At 58.6% G+C, this 14,895-nt stretch overlaps 3 protein-coding genes across 3 annotated transcripts; all 3 read left to right on the top strand.

Annotated features, from left to right (window-relative positions):
- Positions 1-1,201: 1,201 nt before the first annotated feature.
- On the top strand, positions 1,202-5,526 carry GOLGA7 (golgin A7). The gene is made up of 5 exons (XM_071579261.1): positions 1,202-1,434; positions 2,073-2,225; positions 3,171-3,272; positions 3,911-3,974; positions 4,377-5,526. The coding sequence occupies exons 1-4, from the start codon at positions 1,324-1,326 to the stop codon at positions 3,956-3,958; spliced, it is 414 nt and encodes a 137-aa protein (XP_071435362.1). The 5' UTR covers positions 1,202-1,323; the 3' UTR covers positions 3,959-3,974; positions 4,377-5,526.
- Positions 5,527-5,826: 300 nt separating this feature from the next.
- Positions 5,827-8,424, top strand: GINS4 (GINS complex subunit 4). Its single transcript, XM_071578984.1, has 7 exons — positions 5,827-5,976; positions 6,253-6,339; positions 6,782-6,895; positions 7,330-7,427; positions 7,735-7,823; positions 8,134-8,224; positions 8,328-8,424. Exons 1-7 carry the CDS (start codon positions 5,827-5,829, stop codon positions 8,422-8,424), a joined length of 726 nt encoding a protein of 241 aa, XP_071435085.1.
- Positions 8,425-8,901: 477 nt separating this feature from the next.
- LOC139683656 (protein phosphatase 1 regulatory subunit 3C-B-like) lies at positions 8,902-14,635 on the top strand. Its single transcript, XM_071578982.1, has 2 exons — positions 8,902-8,930; positions 13,212-14,635. Exon 2 carries the CDS (start codon positions 13,255-13,257, stop codon positions 14,110-14,112), a length of 858 nt encoding a protein of 285 aa, XP_071435083.1. The 5' UTR covers positions 8,902-8,930; positions 13,212-13,254; the 3' UTR covers positions 14,113-14,635.
- The last annotated feature ends 260 nt before the right edge of the window (positions 14,636-14,895 follow it).

Raw genomic sequence — 14,895 nt, forward strand, 5'->3', positions numbered from 1 at the left:
CTTTTTACATTAGAATTACACGTGGCTTTGGCCTCAAGTAACCCCTTATCAATCCTTTGTTAACTATTCTCTATTTAAGTGCTGGTCTATTAAAATCTTTAAAAATTTAAATTAAAACGAGGAGCTGGAAGGAAAAACTGATCGATCCTGATGAACCCGTTGATGTGGAATGCAACGGGCAGGATTGGACAGCTGCCTCTGGCCCCAGTGCTCACACAGAGCCCCAGCGGGTCCCCATTCCATTCCATTCCATTCCATTCCATTCCTTCCATTCCATTCCATTCCATCCCTTCCATTCCATTCCATTCCACTCCACTCCACTCCGTTCCATTCCATTCCTTCCATTCCATTCCACTCCATTCCATTCATTCCATTCCATTCCATTCCACTCCACTCCGTTCCACTCCATTCCTTCCATTCCATTCCATCCCTTCCATTCCATTCCATTCCGTTCCATTCCTTCCATTCCATTCCACTCCACTCCATTCCTTCCATTCCATTTCATTCCATTCCACTCCACTCCATTCCTTCCATTCCATTCCATTCCATTCCATTCCACTCCATTCCATTCCATTCCATTCCATTCCATTCCACTCCACTCCACTCCACTCCATTCCATTCCATTCCATTCCATTCCGTTCCGTTCCATTCCTTCCATTCCATTCCATTCCATTCCATTCCACTCCATTCCTTCCATTCCATTCCATTCCATTCCATTCCATTCCACTCCATTCCATTCCACTCCATTCCTTCCATTCCATTTCACTCCATTCCATTCCATTCCATTCCACTCCATTCCTTCCATTCCATTTCACTCCATTCCATTCCATTCCATTCCACTCCATTCCTTCCATTCCATTCCATTCCATTCCATTCCACTCCATTCCTTCCATTCCATTCCATTCCATTCCATTCCATTCCATTCCATTCCATTCCATTCCATTCCATTCCCCGTTTTCGGTACCGGGAGCGGCTTCCACGGGCCGGTACCACCTGAGATCGAGGGGGGGGTGTCCGGGCGGTACCACGTGTGAGGGATAGGGGGGTACAGGGGGTGGAGCCACGTGGGCCCTCCCAGCCTGCGATGGAACCAATGGGACGCGGGCGCCCCGCGCGCACGCGCAGATGGGGGCGGCTCACAGTGCGCGCCTGCGCACCGCCGTGCCCCGCCGCCTCACAAGCAGCGCTTCCGCCCTCACCCTGCCCTTACCCAGCCCTGCCCTGCCCGGCGCGGCCGCGGCGCTTTTGCGACAGCCGTAAGTGCGCGCGCGGCCCGGCGGAGCGGGGACCGGACCGGGCCGGGCCGGGCCCGGGGGGGGCGAGATGAGGCCGCAACAGGCGCCCGTGTCGGGCAAGGTGTTCATCCAGCGCGACTACAGCAGCGGGACGCGCTGCCAGTTCCAGAGCAAGTTCCCGGCCGAGCTGGAGAACAGGGTGAGGCGGGGCGGGCCCGCGGCGGGGCCGGGCCGGGCCGTGCGGGCGGAGCCCGGGGGGCGTTGGGGAGGCCGATCGGGTGCAGGGCGGGCGGGATCCCTGTCTCGTGTCCCGTGTCCTCGTCCCGTGTCCCCGCCCCGGGCCGTGCTCGGTCCCGGGGAAGGCGCCGGTGGAGCGGAGCGCGCTCGCCGCGTGTACCGGACAGGAACCGGCGCTGTGCCCGGTGGTGCCGCCGCACCCGCCCGGGGAATCCGGCCAGTCCCGCCCGGAGGCGCCGCCGGTGCTGTCAGGTGTGAATTCCTCAGCTCCTTCCTGTTCTGTTTTTCCTTTCGATCCCTCCTCGGCCGGGGCCGCGTTTGGGCCGCTGCGCTGGGGGGTCTGCAGGGCCCCTCCCCGCTGCTCCTGTAACCCAGCGCGTTTCTGGGGCTGAGCTCGGGGTTTGGCAGTGCCTGGGGAGTGTCCTGGGTGACTCTGCGTGGCTTTCTCTGTGCTGTGCTGGAATCCAGCCCCGGTGCCTGAGGAGGAGCCGCATCCCTCGGGGTGCCCTTCAGGCCCGGGCTCTGAGCAGAGTGCAGGGCCCCCCCGAGGGGGTGCCCACCCGGGGGTGTCTGTGCCAGCCCCTCCTGCTCCTCCTGCAGATTGACAGGCAGCAGTTCGAGGAGACGGTGAGGACGCTGAACAACCTCTATGCAGAAGCTGAAAAACTGGGGGGCCAGTCCTACCTGGAGGGGTGTCTGGCCTGCCTGACCGCCTACACCATCTTCCTGTGCATGGAGACTCACTATGAGAAGGTGTGTGGCTGCCTCCCCTCACCTGCAGCCCAGGCTGGCCTGGGGGGGCCTCCGGGGCCCTGCAGTGCTGGGGTTGAGTCCGTGTGGATGTGCCTCAGGTGGGCCAGTGCTGTCAGACCTGGGGGGTCTCCCTGTGTCCCCCTGGGAGTGTCCCTGTGTCCCCTGAGGGCTCTCCCTGTGTTCCCTGGGGGATGTTCCCTGGGGGATGTCCCTGTGTCCCCTGAGGGGTCTCCCTGCATTCCCTGGAAGTCTCCCTGTGTCCCCTGGGGGGTGTCCCCTGGGGGGTGTCCCCTGGGGGGTGTCCCCCTGGGAGGTCTCCCTGTGTCCCATGGAAGTCTCCCTGTGTCCCCTGGGGGGTGTCCCCTGGAAGGTCTCCCTGTGTCCCCTGGGGGATGTCCCTGTGTCCCCTGGGGGGTGTCCCCTGAGGGGTCTCCCTGTGTCCCCCTGGGGGTCTCCCTGTGTCCCCTCGGGGGTGTCCCCTGAGGGGTCTCCCTGTGTCCCCCTGGGAGGTCTCCCTGTGTCCCCTGGGGGGTGTCCCCTGAGGGGTCTCCCTGTGTCCCCTGGGGGATGTCCCTGTGTCCCCTGGGGGTGTCCCCCTGGGGGGGTCTCCCTGTGTCCCCCTGGGGGGGTCTCCCTGTGTCCCCCTGAGGGGTCTCCCTGTGTCCCCTGGGAGGTCTCCCTGTGTCCCCTGGAAGTCTCCCTGTGTCCCCTGGGGGGTGTCCCCTGGGGGGTCTCCCTGTGTCCCCTGGGGGGTGTCCCCTGGGGGGTTTCCCTGTGTCCCCTGGGGGTGTCCCTGGAGGGGTCTCCCCACACTGCAGAGCTGTCCCTCCGGGTGTGTGTTGGTTCCCCTCACACTGCCATGTCTGTGGTGCTGTTGGGGCTCTGGCTCTTGAACAAGGAGACCTGAGGAAGGAGCTGTTTCCTCCTGGGCTGTTCCATTTGCAGGTTCTAAAGAAAATTGCCAAGTTCATCCAGGAACAGAACGAGAAGATCTACGCTCCTCAGGGCCTCCTGCTGACAGACCCCATTGAGAGAGGACTCAGAGTTGTATCCTCTGTGCCATTGTCTCCCTGTGTGTCCCCTCTGCTCCTGCTTGCCCTGTGGCACAGCAGGTTCTCTGATCACTCATGTTGGTCTCTGTTGTGTCCTGGCCCCCAGTCAGGTTTTGGGATGTTAAGATTTGGCACATGGAAAGACAATGAAAGTGTTTGGAACCCTGAACAGCCTGACCCTGAACAGAGCCCTTGAGGTCCTTCCTCTAGTCCAGTGAGCTCCAGAAATGCTGTTTGTCTGGTTGGGAAGGGAAGAGCCCAGCTTGGTAGGACAGAAACTGATGCTGTGGGAGCAGGAGCTGCTGTCACTTAGTCTGCAACCCTCAGCTCAGGTTCTGGTGGAGATTCTGACATGTGACATCATGTTAAGTTGATCCCAGCCCAGCACTTGCTCCTCCTTCCAGCTTGGCTTCTTTCAGCCCTTTTTCTTCAGCTTTTGAGCAACACTGCAGGCACTTGATCCACTTATTGCCTGAAGTTGTAAAAGCCTCTCATAGCAAGTCTGGGGTACAGTGAAAACAGCAGGAATGAAGCAGAGATGAAAAGCCCCATTCTGATGTTTTTCTGCCCCTTTTTTGGTTATATTTTCACAATCTCCTCATAGTGTGTTTCCCTAACAGCTTTTCTGTGCAGATTGAAATCACCATTTATGAAGACAGAGGTTTGACCAGTGGGAGATAAAACTGTGGAGTCTCAGGTACCTTCTGCCCTTCTCTCAGATCAATCCCAACCTCTTTTGTGCTCAGAGGAGAAACAGAACATCAGAATTAATATCCCTGGCCTTGCTTTTGGAAAGCTCAGATTGGAATTGGCTCCTTTGTCTTACGTTCCCTGCAGGTCCTGGGATGGAGATACCAAGTCTGGGTTGTTGTCAGTGTGAGCAGGAAAGGGATGGGGAAATATTTATGCCTGTTATGCAAAAAGAAACAGAATAAAGGTCTTTATTTCCCATTGGACAAATGGAATCCCCAGTGTTGGGTTCTGCTCCTGCTGCTCCTGCTGCCTCTCCCCCCCAGACAACAGGCTGTGCCCAGGTGTGTGCAGGGGCTGCTGGTTGGACTGAGGGAGAGTTTCTAACCCTGTGGAACTTGTTTTGCAGATGACAGCTCACAGTGGACTTGCTGTACCAAGGTTCCCCTACCTCCTACTTTAGAGCATCATTCCTTTCTCTGCTGCCAGATCCACAGTGCCATCTACCACAAGGACTAACCCCCTCAAACTGCTCCCCAGGGGTCTCCTGGCTGGGCAGCATCCACTTTACAGGAGATTTGGAAGCAATGAAATCACTTTTTAGTTTTCTTTTGATTTGGGGATTTCTTTTTCCTGAAGGAAGAGCAGAAGTGGTGAAGCTGCATTTTCCCCTGAAGGAAATGGGGCCCTCAGCCCAACAGAGGTTTGGTTTTAGTCCCGTGAGTTCAGTGCTGTTCCTCCCTGGTTCTCAAACCCTTCTGTTCTTCAGTCAGGCTTTGGAAAGCTCCAGCTCAGGGTTGGGAATTCCCTCCAGGAGTGGGGACATGCCCAGGGCCTCTTCCCAGCAGGAAGGGACTCAAGGCAACATCTCTTGTGCTGGTTCTTGTGGAAAACCAGAGGGCAAAGTGTTCCTTGTGTTGATGGTTTGGTTGTCCCTGGAGGGGGAGGAGTAGCCACACTGGAACCCTGGTGGGTTTCTGCCCCCTGTCAGTGCCCACCAGGAGGGGCCTGTTTGACTCTGAGCACAGTAAAGTGGATGCTGAGCCAATAAATAACAACTCCCACCCTCCTCTGATGAGTATGTGAAGTGTACAACTGTTTCTTTATGGGTTTGTTGTCTAATTTATGGGAGGCCGTGGCTTTGCTGGGCTGGTGGGTGCTGTGTGGGTGCTCTCCCAGCCCTGCCTGCGGGCACAGGGTGGTGCAGGAGCAGAGCTGGCATTCCCTGGGCCCTGCTCAGCAGCTCCCACAGCCCCAGCTGGTCTATCCCCTGCTCTCCATCCTTCCCGTGGTGTCTGGGGTGTCCGTGTCTGGTTGTAGAAGGAACTCAGGACAGCTGAGCGGGGCTGGAGGGGCTGCTTTGGTGGTGCTGCAGGTGCTAATACTGGACCTGGAACTCCAGGCTCATTCCTCAGCCACTGTGGGGTTTTGTTTGAGATTTGTTTAATAATTTCATTGTATAAAAACTTGTTTTTTCTAAACTGTGTAACAGTGTTTGCCTTTCACAGCTGTTGCAATATTGGCAGAAGTACTGATCAGTAAACCTTTTCTTAAACCGAGTCCGGGTGTGTGTGGCGGTGCCGGGGGGTCGGGGCCGGGCTCGGGGCCGTTCCCATTCCCGGGGGAGCGGCGATTCCCGCGGGAACCGATGGCTCCCGGAACGATCCTCACCCGGAACGCGGGACACGCGGAGCGGCGTCCGGGGGGGTTGTCAGTGCTGCTCCATCCTGATTGGCCAAGACCCGCGCGCTGGCTCTGCCTCATGATTGGCCGGGAGAGCTTCATTGTTTTAAACGCGCCTCCTGATTGGTTGGTGTGGCCGTTACGTCACCGCGCAGCGGGTCCCGGCAGCGTGGCGCATGCGCAGTGCGGAGAGCGGCGGGCCCGGTGCGGGAGCGATGGCGGCGCAGGGAGGGCAGGACCGGGCGGGAGAGGAGGACTCGGACAGCGGGAGCAGCACCGAGGAGCTGCTGCTCACCCCCGCCCAGCTGATCCGCAGCCTGGAGCAGGTGCCGTGCGCGGGGAGCGGCGGGTGCCGGGCCGGGACCTGTGCGGGGCCCCAGAGTGGGGTCTGGCAGCGTTTGTGCCCGCCCGGGGACGGGGTGTGGCGGGGGCACTGCCCGGTCCCGGTGGGGCTGTGGCGGGGGCACTCCCCGGTCCCGGTGGGGCTGTGGCGGGGGCACTGCCCGGTCCCGGTGGGGCTGTGGCGGGGGCACTGCCCGGTCCCGGTGGGGCTGTGGCGGGGGCACTCCCCGGTCCCGGTGGCAGCCTGTGCCCTCTTGCAGGCCTGGCTCAACGAGAAGTTCGCTCCGGAGCTGCTGGAGAGCAGACCTGAGATCGTGGAGTGTGTGGTGGAGCAGCTGGATCACATGGTGGGTGCTGGGGGGCTGCAGGCCTGGCAGGCACACACTGGGGCTCTCTGGGGCTCTTTGGGTCCCTGGCACTGAGACAAAGCCCCTCTGAGCACCTCCTCTCCCTCTGAGCACCTCCTCTCCCTCTGAGCACCTTCTCTCCCTCTGAGCACCTTCTCTCCCTCTAAGCACCTCCTCTCCCTCTGAGCACCTTCTCTCTCTGAGCACCTCCTCTCCCTCTGAGCACCTCCTCTCCCTCTGAGCACCTCCTCTCCCTCTGAGCACCTCCTCTCCCTCTGAGCACCTTCTCAGAGCTTGCCGTGGGAGGGGGCACAGGGACACGGCGTGCTTTGGGTCACTAAAGCAGCCCCAGTCTGGTTCGTGGGTTCTGTGTACCAAAGCTGTCCCTGTTTCTTGCTGTTTGGTGGGTCAGCCCTTTGGTTTGTGTGTGGTTGCCCTGCAGGAAGCAAACCTGAAGCGGGCAAAGGGAGGGGACCTGCAGGTGAGTGTCCACCGCATGGAGATGGAGAGGATCCGCTTCGTGCTCAGCAGCTACTTGAGGTGTCGGCTGGTGAAGGTAACGGGGGCTCTGCAGCCCAGAGGGTGGGAGGGGGGTGTCCAGAAGCAGGGATTGTTACCCACACAAGGCCTCCTGCTTCAGCCAGGCTTGCAGTCCAAGAGTGTTGTTTCCCTGTTCTCAGAAGTGCCACCCAAAGGGATTCATTCCCTGGGCACACTCCCCTGTTGGGGTGAAGGAAGGGCACAGCAATGCTGATCACAGCACTGGGACTGTGGTTCACTTCACCTAAGCCCAGTGCTGGCCCACTCTGTGTGGGCACCTGTGGTTGTACAGCCTGGCTGCTGTCACAGCTAAGTGAGGAGCAGGGATCTGTGGCTGCTGGGACAGCTGTGGACTGCTGCTTGTAGGGAATGCAATGGGGAGTGGGGATGTAGGCCCTGAACTCCTGGGAAAGGTCTGTATCATCCCTTTGGATTTTGTTCCAATGTCAGATAGAGAAGTTCTTTCCCCACATCCTGGAGAAGGAGAAGTCTCGAGCTGAAGGGGAACCCTCCATCCTTTCACCAGAGGAGTTTGCTTTTGCTAAAGAGTGAGTAGGTTTTTGTGCACCTTCCTCCATTTCTGTAGATTGTAGATCTCACCTGTGTGTTATGCTGGACATTTATTGAGACTGTGAGCCTTAGAACAGGTTTGAAGTAAAGATCAATGTGTGTTATCAGGGCAAGAAAAAAGCTGAAACAAAATAACTCTGAGTCAGTTGGCAGGGTGAGCCAAGGGGCTGTCTCTGGCTGTGCCTGTGGGGCCAGGAGCTGTTCCTGGCTGGTGTTTGGAGTCAGCACTCTCCCTGCAGGTTTGTATTTCATCAGACCAGCTGATGCTTCAGTGATTTCTTTCAGGTACATGGCAAACACAGAGACTTACCTGAAAAACGTGGCCTTGAAACACATGCCTCCCAACCTGCAGAAAGTGTCTCTCCTAAAATCAGGTGGGTCCATCCAGGGTAATCTGAAAATTGCAGCACCAGGGCAGAGTGAGGGAGCCCAGAATGTGAGGGCTGGTCCTCCAGCTGCTGCCCAGGGGAGGCAAAGCTGACGTGATGGCAGTGCTGTAACACAGCCCTGTGCTGCTGTGGGAGGATCCTGCTGTCCCTGCTGTGCAGTCCTGCCTGTGCTGGGGCAGGGCACAGGTGTGCTCAGAAGGGTCTGCCATCCCCTTTGCTGTCCCTCAGGCCCCTCAGTGTCCCTCAGAGGACCATCACAAGGGCTGAGCTTCTGCTCTGGAACCATTTTTTGCAGTCCCAAAGCCCAACCTGGACTCCTTTGTGTTCCTGAGGGTGCTGGAGCGGCAGGAGAACATCCTGGTGGAGCCTGAGAAGGATGAGCAGAGGTGGGTTGGGCACAGTTGCCATGGGAGCCCCCTGGGTGCCCTGTGGGTGCCCTGTGGGTGCCCCGTGGGTGGGGCTGCAGCTCAGCTCCTGCTGTGTCCACAGGGAATACACCATCGACCTGGAGGAGGGTTCGCAGCACCTGATCCGCTACAGGACCGTGGCCCCCCTGGTGGCCTCAGGAGCAGTGCAGCTCATCTGAGGGGCAGTGGTAAGTGCAGGGTGGGGGGAGCAGCTGCCACAGCCCCCTCAGGAGCAGTGCAGCTCATCTGAGGGGCAGTGGTAAGTGCAGGGTGGGGGGAGCAGCTGCCACAGCCCCCTCAGGAGCAGTGCAGCTCATCTGAGGGGCAGTGGTAAGTGCAGGGTGGGGGGAGCAGCTGCCACAGCCCCCTCAGGAGCAGTGCAGCTCATCTGAGGGGCAGTGGTAAGTGCAGGGTGGGGGGAGCAGCTGCCACAGCCCCCTCAGGAGCAGTGCAGCTCATCTGAGGGGCAGTGGTAAGTGCAGGGTGGGGGGAGCAGCTGCCACAGCCCCCTCAGGAGCAGTGCAGCTCATCTGAGGGGCAGTGGTAAGTGCAGGGTGGAGGGAGCAGCTGCCACAGCCCCCTCAGGAGCAGTGCAGCTCATCTGAGGGGCAGTGGTAAGTGCAGGGTGGGGGGAGCAGCTGCCACAGCCCCCTCAGGAGCAGTGCAGCTCATCTGAGGGGCAGTGGTAAGTGCAGGGTGGGGGGAGCAGCTGCCACAACCCCCCAACACACACCCCAGAGCTCCCTGTGGGGCCACCCAGGCTGAGTCCCCTCTGGGGATGGTTCCCAGGTTGGAGAATGTCCCTGTGCCAGTGCAGAGGGTTCACTGCCCCCACAACTCATCAGGCTCCTGGTACAGCCAGCACACTCCTTGCTCTGGTGTTCCTGAGGGAAGGCAGGCTGTGCCAGTACAGCCTCTTCTCACAGGGCCAAAGAGCAGTTATGCTGCTTTTTCCTGGCATTTTGGCAGAAACAGTGCTATTCTTTTAAAAATATCCACCCTTGCCATTACTGGCATCTGAGATTTGCCAGCAGAATAGGCCTGTGTTTGGAATTGGTGCCTGGACTGTGTTCTGATAATGGCTTTTCTTGCTCTGGCCTGCAGGAGCCACAGGTGGTTCTGTTGTCTCTGACCAGATCATGAATGGGGCAATCACAGTCGCAGCTTTGGGAATGTCAGACAGCATTTTCAGGCTTGTCATAAGCCTCTTCTTAACCAGAGCAGCTGGTTCATGCTGAGGGTGTTTGTACCAGAGCCATGGGGTCTTTATACTGCCCATGGGAAATGTGTTTTGATCTGCAGTTCTGCTGCAAGCACGACCTCTGTGCAAAGTTGACACATGAGCAGGTCCTGGCCAGAATGAAGCTGAAGTGCTGCTGCTCCACCACATGACATTGTGCACATGGATCAGGTCCAGCAAGGGACTTTGTGAGGCCTTACTGCTTTTCCAGCTTTTTCCAACCTCTTTCTTTGGACTGGCAGCTTCAGGGAGATTGCACCACTGTTGTGGCTCACCCCCAAGCTCAAGGCTGCCTTGGTCAGTGAGCTGCAGAGTGAGCAGAGCCCTCAAACAGGACAGCCTGCACAATCAGCAGCTCAGCACTGCACAAGAGCCCTGAGGAATTCTGTAAGCCTAAGGGGGGTGTGGTGCCTCCATGTTGTTCAGAAATATACTGGAGCAGGAGGCTGGCAGAGCTTTCCCTGAGTGGCCTCTTGCTGCAGCGTGAGAATAGGAGTCTGTTTTGCATCACCTTCTGTGCTTTTTATGTTGCTGTGCTGCTTCCTATCAGGCCAGCACTGTGTGTTTGATTCCTGCAGCAGAGCCCTCAGGTCCCTGCACCAGGGAGACCTGGTTCAATAGAACAAATGCACCGTGGTGAGTCAGAGGACAGTGTCTGGAACGTTTCAGTGTGTAGCTGCTGGGATGCCTCATTTAAGAGCAGTGGCAGGCAGTGACACTACAATGGAACAGCAGTGGCCCTGGGCTCAGGAGAAAGCCATTTCTGCTGTGCATGATCTGAAGACCCTGCAGGGAATGAGAGGTTCTGGTACAGCTTCTGGTTGTGTTTTTGAGCATAGAAACTGTCAGACTCCCTTCTGCTGAAACCACTGCTGAGGCAAAGGGGACAAGCAGTTCCTTTGTGCTGGTCATGCAGAGGAAAAGCTCCTCTGGCCCTGCTGCCCCATGCAGGCTTCCTGTAGTTGGAGGAGAAGCCAAGGTGTGCTGTGGTACCTCAGCTCAGCACCTGTCAGGTGCCTGGGCAAACAGGGGCTCGTTTGCCAGGGCAGGGTCCTGCCTGCATGGTCTGTGTGAGGGGTGTCCAGGGAGCACCTTCCTCTGCCAGGCAGGGGGTGACACAGGGCAGGCATCTTGTAGTGTGAGTGGCTTTGCATGTGTGGTTTATAGTCTTCCTAATTAATCCATTTAGGTAAAGAAGATTCTTTCAAGTATAGACGTTAAGAGGAGGCTGGGTTTAATCCCCAGGAATCAGTAGCACATTCCTCTGCACAGCTGTGGGTTGTGCCCTGCCTGTATTTACAGCCAGACATTCCCTGAGGTGACTGAAGCTCCCAGGCAAAGTCCTTGTTAATCTGTGCTGGGGAAGTGCAGGGGATCTGCCTGAGGAGTGTCTGGGTGACACACCTGGCAGGTTTTCTCCTTAGCCCAGTTCAGTGGGACTGGACACTTGTCCAGACAGCTTGTTCTGGCCACCACACTCACGTGGCTGCAGCAGAGCGAGTGTGAGTGGCACGTGGCCTCTTCCAGCAGCTGAACCTTGACTGACCTGGTGGTTTTCAGAGTGCCTTTGGTGCAGCTCCTCTCTGGAGCCTGGCAGCTGGCACACAGCAGTGACCTCCCGGGCTGGGCAGGAGGGTGGGCATGGCTGGTAGGCTGAGATCAGTCAGGCTCTGAGTGAGAGTCAGTTGTGGCACACCTGAAAATGCTGCTGTCTGCTGGTGTCCTTCCATGACTCAATACTGGGACACCTCTGGAACTGCTAACACTGCACCTCTGTTTTGTCTGCTGGGGAAAGGAGGTGTGTCCAAGAAAGTGATGTTTTTGGCTTGTACTCTTAAGTGGAGAAAATACAGCAGTGCATAATCTGTGCCACTGGGAGAGAATGGGAGCAGCTTTCACAGCTTCCATGGGGTCTGCTGTAAAACTTGGGCTCAAATGTGTTCCCTGTTCTCCCCCAGGGAGAGATGGCTTTGGTTTAGTGAGTGATTAACTCCGAATGTAAAGTAGGTAGATGGTGGAAGAGGTCGCAGGGAGGGCACTGATGGTGAGCTGTGATTTCCCTGCCTGAGCCGGATCTGCTGTCCTGAGGTCCAGAAAAAGGTGGGGCAAATGGTTTTATTGTTAGGAAGGCACTTCCATGTCTGTGTTGGCTGCCCCAGGTCGCTGAAGTGGGGAGGTTTACACTGTCTGCCTTGAGAAGATGTATTGAAAGGATGGTGCCCAGAATGCAACCACAGAAAACTGAGGCATTGTCTGCATTGTGTGTGGGTGAATGTGCTGTGGCTCATCCTCCACTGACAGCCAAGGAGAACATGGCACTGCCCTCAGAAATAGAGTGTTCCTCAGCCAGCTGGGCACTGACACTGCCCTACAACCAACCCCCCAGCCCCTGCAGGCCCAGCTGGACAAGCTCACCTGGCTCCTGGTCACCCACAAGATCCCTGTCTGCTCCTCCCAGGCACGAGCATCTGGCCAGCAGTGACACCAGTGCCACACACCCTTGTAGGGGTTGCTGCCACTGTGACTCTCTTGCTGCTTTTTCTGGTGTTTTGCTGACAGGCCAGGGCTGAGCAGCAGGTTTTTGCCAGCTGAGCTCTGGGTTCAGGCTCACTTTAGTCTTCCCATGAGAGGTTTCTTTGCCTTGTGCTCCAGACATTCAGACATGGTGGTGATGAAAAGCCATGTAGAAATACTGATAGGTCGGTCAGTTGTGTCATGAGCTGATGAAAATCTGTGCTGTCAGCAGGAACAATCAGGGCTGCTTAACATAAATGGCTAGACAGCTCTGGGGAGATTAGCAGGGACTGCAGGGCAGGGGTGATCTGATTTAGGTGACAGTCTTTAGTGTCAAGGAGTCACATGTGAGCTGTACAGTGAAGGTGATTTTGAACATAGATGTCAGGGACACTACAGTGCCTGCGTGTGAGCAAATTTTTGTCAGTGCACACAACTAGGGGAAGAAGCTTCTGAGCTGGCAGAGGAGGAACCCAAAATCTGGAGTTTTCTCTGTGCTCAGACACCCTGGAAACAGCTGTCTTTGGACAAGCACCTGAAAAGGAACGTATAGAACAAATTCAAGCCTCCCACATGGAAGACAATGAGAGAAACACCCTCCTCTTCCTCCCGGTGTTGGCAGTTCCATGTGCCTTCCTGCAACACTGGCGTTTTGGTGGCCCCGGGAGCCTTTTCCGGGCTGTGCCCCCGGAGGGGCCCCCACTGTCCCCGGGGGTCTCCCCATTGTCCCCGGGGGTCTCCCCATTGTCCCCGGGGGTCTCCCCATTGCCCCCGGGGGTCTCCCCATTGCTCCCGGAGGGACCCCCATTGTCCCGGGGATGTCCCCATTGCCCCCGGGGATCTCCCCATTGCCCCCGGGGGTCTCCCCATTGCCCCCGGGGGTCTCCCCATTGTCCCCGGAGGTCTCCCCATTGTCCCCGGGGGTCTCCTGGTTGCCCGGCGCGGGCGCGCCCCCGGGGGGTGGGCGTGGCCTGTGGGGCTGGGCGGTGGTGGCCCCGCGCTCCCATTGGCCGGCCGGGGCGCGGCCCGTGCGCTGATTGGCTGCGGCGCGGTGTCCCACGCGCGGCGCTCCCACGGCGCCCATTGATGCGGAGCGGGCGCGGCGGGAGCGGAGCGCGCCGGGATGAGCTGCGGCGAGTGAGCGGGGCCGGGGCGGGCGGGGCCGGGGGCGCCGGGGCTGGCGGCCGGGGCTGACCCCCTCTTCGCCTCTAGGCTCTTACAGGTGTGCAGCAGGCGGGCCGTCGCACCCCCAGCCATGCCCGTGGACCTGGCCGTGCGGCTCTGCCTGAGCCACTCGCCCCCCATCCGCAAGCTGCTCAACTCCTACGAGGAGCTGCGGAGCAACCGAGGCCGCAAACCCCTCCGATCCTGTCTCAACCAGAAGCCGAGCACAGAAGCCGAGCCTGAGCGGCGAGACAGCACCAAGAGCTCCAAGGGCCAGAAGAAGAAGCGAGTCGTGTTTGCTGACATGAAGGGGCTCTCACTGACGGCTGTGCGCTTCTTCTCGAGGATTGAGGAGGACCTTTGTGACTTGCAGCACGCCCTGTCAGACCTTGCCTCCTTTCGACCTAAGCTGTGGGACTCACGCCCAGAGGGGTGCAGGTACGTGCTGGACTTCCCACAGCCCTCTGCAGACTACGCAGCGTTCCGCAGCAGCCTGCACAAAAACCTGGTGTGCCTGGAGAGCTGTGTGATCCAGGACCGTGCCCTGTCGGGGACAGTGAAGGTCAGGAACATCGCCTATGAGAAGACAGTGACCATCCGCATCACCTTCGACGGCTGGAGGAGCTTCCGGGACATCTCCTGCCAGTACATGCACAGCACATACGGCTCAGCAGACACAGACATCTTCTCCTTTGAGCTCACCCTGCCCAAGCCGTCCAGCGGCCGCAGGGCCACGGAGTTCTGCATCTCCTTCCAGTGTGGACAGAAGATTCACTGGGACAACAACCGTGGGAAGAATTACAAGATCCGCCATGTGGGTGGATCCTCCCGTGCTGTCAAGAGTGCCAACAGGGCCTGGGAGCACCTTGGCACCTCTGGGGCTGCTGCCCTGGTCCTTTCTCACCTGCAGACCTGGCGGCGTTCAGAGACCCAGGCTCCTTATTGGTAGGAAGGCAGAGTGTGAAGAGATGTAGGGCCCTCCATGTCCTGACCATGGTACAAGGGGCTCTGGGGAAGGGGCAGCTGCAGAACTTGCTGCCCACGGTTCTGTTACCTCCTGCATGCTCTGTGAGCAGCTGCCAGTCTCAGCAGAAGCTTCTTCTCTGCTGGCTCCTGCCACAGAGGCTGGAAGCTGCTGTTTGGAGTGACTCTTCCCTGTAGGTTCTCGAGGCAATGCAAGTGAGGGTAGGGGAGAGCGACAAGGACCGGGCTGTGGGCCGGAGCCCGCGGCCGTGCCCGAACCACCTGGGGAGCCGCGGGGCCGGTGCTGCCCAAGTGCCTTGTGCGGAGGGAGCAGCTGGGGAGGGGGCGGGCTCCTCCTGCCCCTCCTCGTGCCCCCGGGACCTCCGGCTGCAGGCGGACCCGAGAACGGCGTACCGGGGCGGGAGCGGCGGGGGAGGTGCCTCCGGTCGATGGTGCTGTAATGGGGAGTTAATAAAAGTGACGGGGCTTTGCGACTCCTGCCTTCGCCTCCATCGCCACCTAACCCTGTTCACCTTCCTCCCGTTCACCCTTCTCCCGTTCACCTTCCTGTTCATCCCTCTGTTCACCCTCCCGTCCATCCTCCCCCCCGTTCATCCCTCTGTTCATCCTCCTCCCCTCCATCCTCCCGTTCCATCCTCCCGTTCCATCCTCCCGTTCCATCCTCCCGTTCCATCCTCCCGTTCCATTCTCCCGTTCCATTCTCCCGTTCATCCTCCCGTTCCATCCTCCCGTTCCATCCTCCCGTCCA

The sequence above is a fragment of the Pithys albifrons genome, chromosome 29 (assembly GCF_047495875.1).
Source record: "Pithys albifrons albifrons isolate INPA30051 chromosome 29, PitAlb_v1, whole genome shotgun sequence".
Taxonomy (NCBI): Eukaryota; Metazoa; Chordata; class Aves; order Passeriformes; family Thamnophilidae; genus Pithys; species Pithys albifrons.

Bases quoted from the DNA above. Each gene is read 5' to 3' on its own strand.
- GOLGA7 (XM_071579261.1), top strand. From the start codon at position 1,324: ATGAGGCCGCAACAGGCGCCCGTGTCGGGCAAGGTGTTCATCCAGCGC. The intron at 1,435-2,072 runs GTGAGGCGGGGC...CTCCTCCTGCAG, and splicing joins CGGCCGAGCTGGAGAACAGG to ATTGACAGGCAGCAGTTCGA. The intron at 3,273-3,910 runs GTATCCTCTGTG...TTTTCTGTGCAG, and splicing joins TTGAGAGAGGACTCAGAGTT to ATTGAAATCACCATTTATGA.
- GINS4 (XM_071578984.1), top strand. From the start codon at position 5,827: ATGCGCAGTGCGGAGAGCGGCGGGCCCGGTGCGGGAGCGATGGCGGCG. The intron at 5,977-6,252 runs GTGCCGTGCGCG...GCCCTCTTGCAG, and splicing joins TGATCCGCAGCCTGGAGCAG to GCCTGGCTCAACGAGAAGTT. The intron at 6,896-7,329 runs GTAACGGGGGCT...TTCCAATGTCAG, and splicing joins TGAGGTGTCGGCTGGTGAAG to ATAGAGAAGTTCTTTCCCCA.
- LOC139683656 (XM_071578982.1), top strand. From the start codon at position 13,255: ATGCCCGTGGACCTGGCCGTGCGGCTCTGCCTGAGCCACTCGCCCCCC.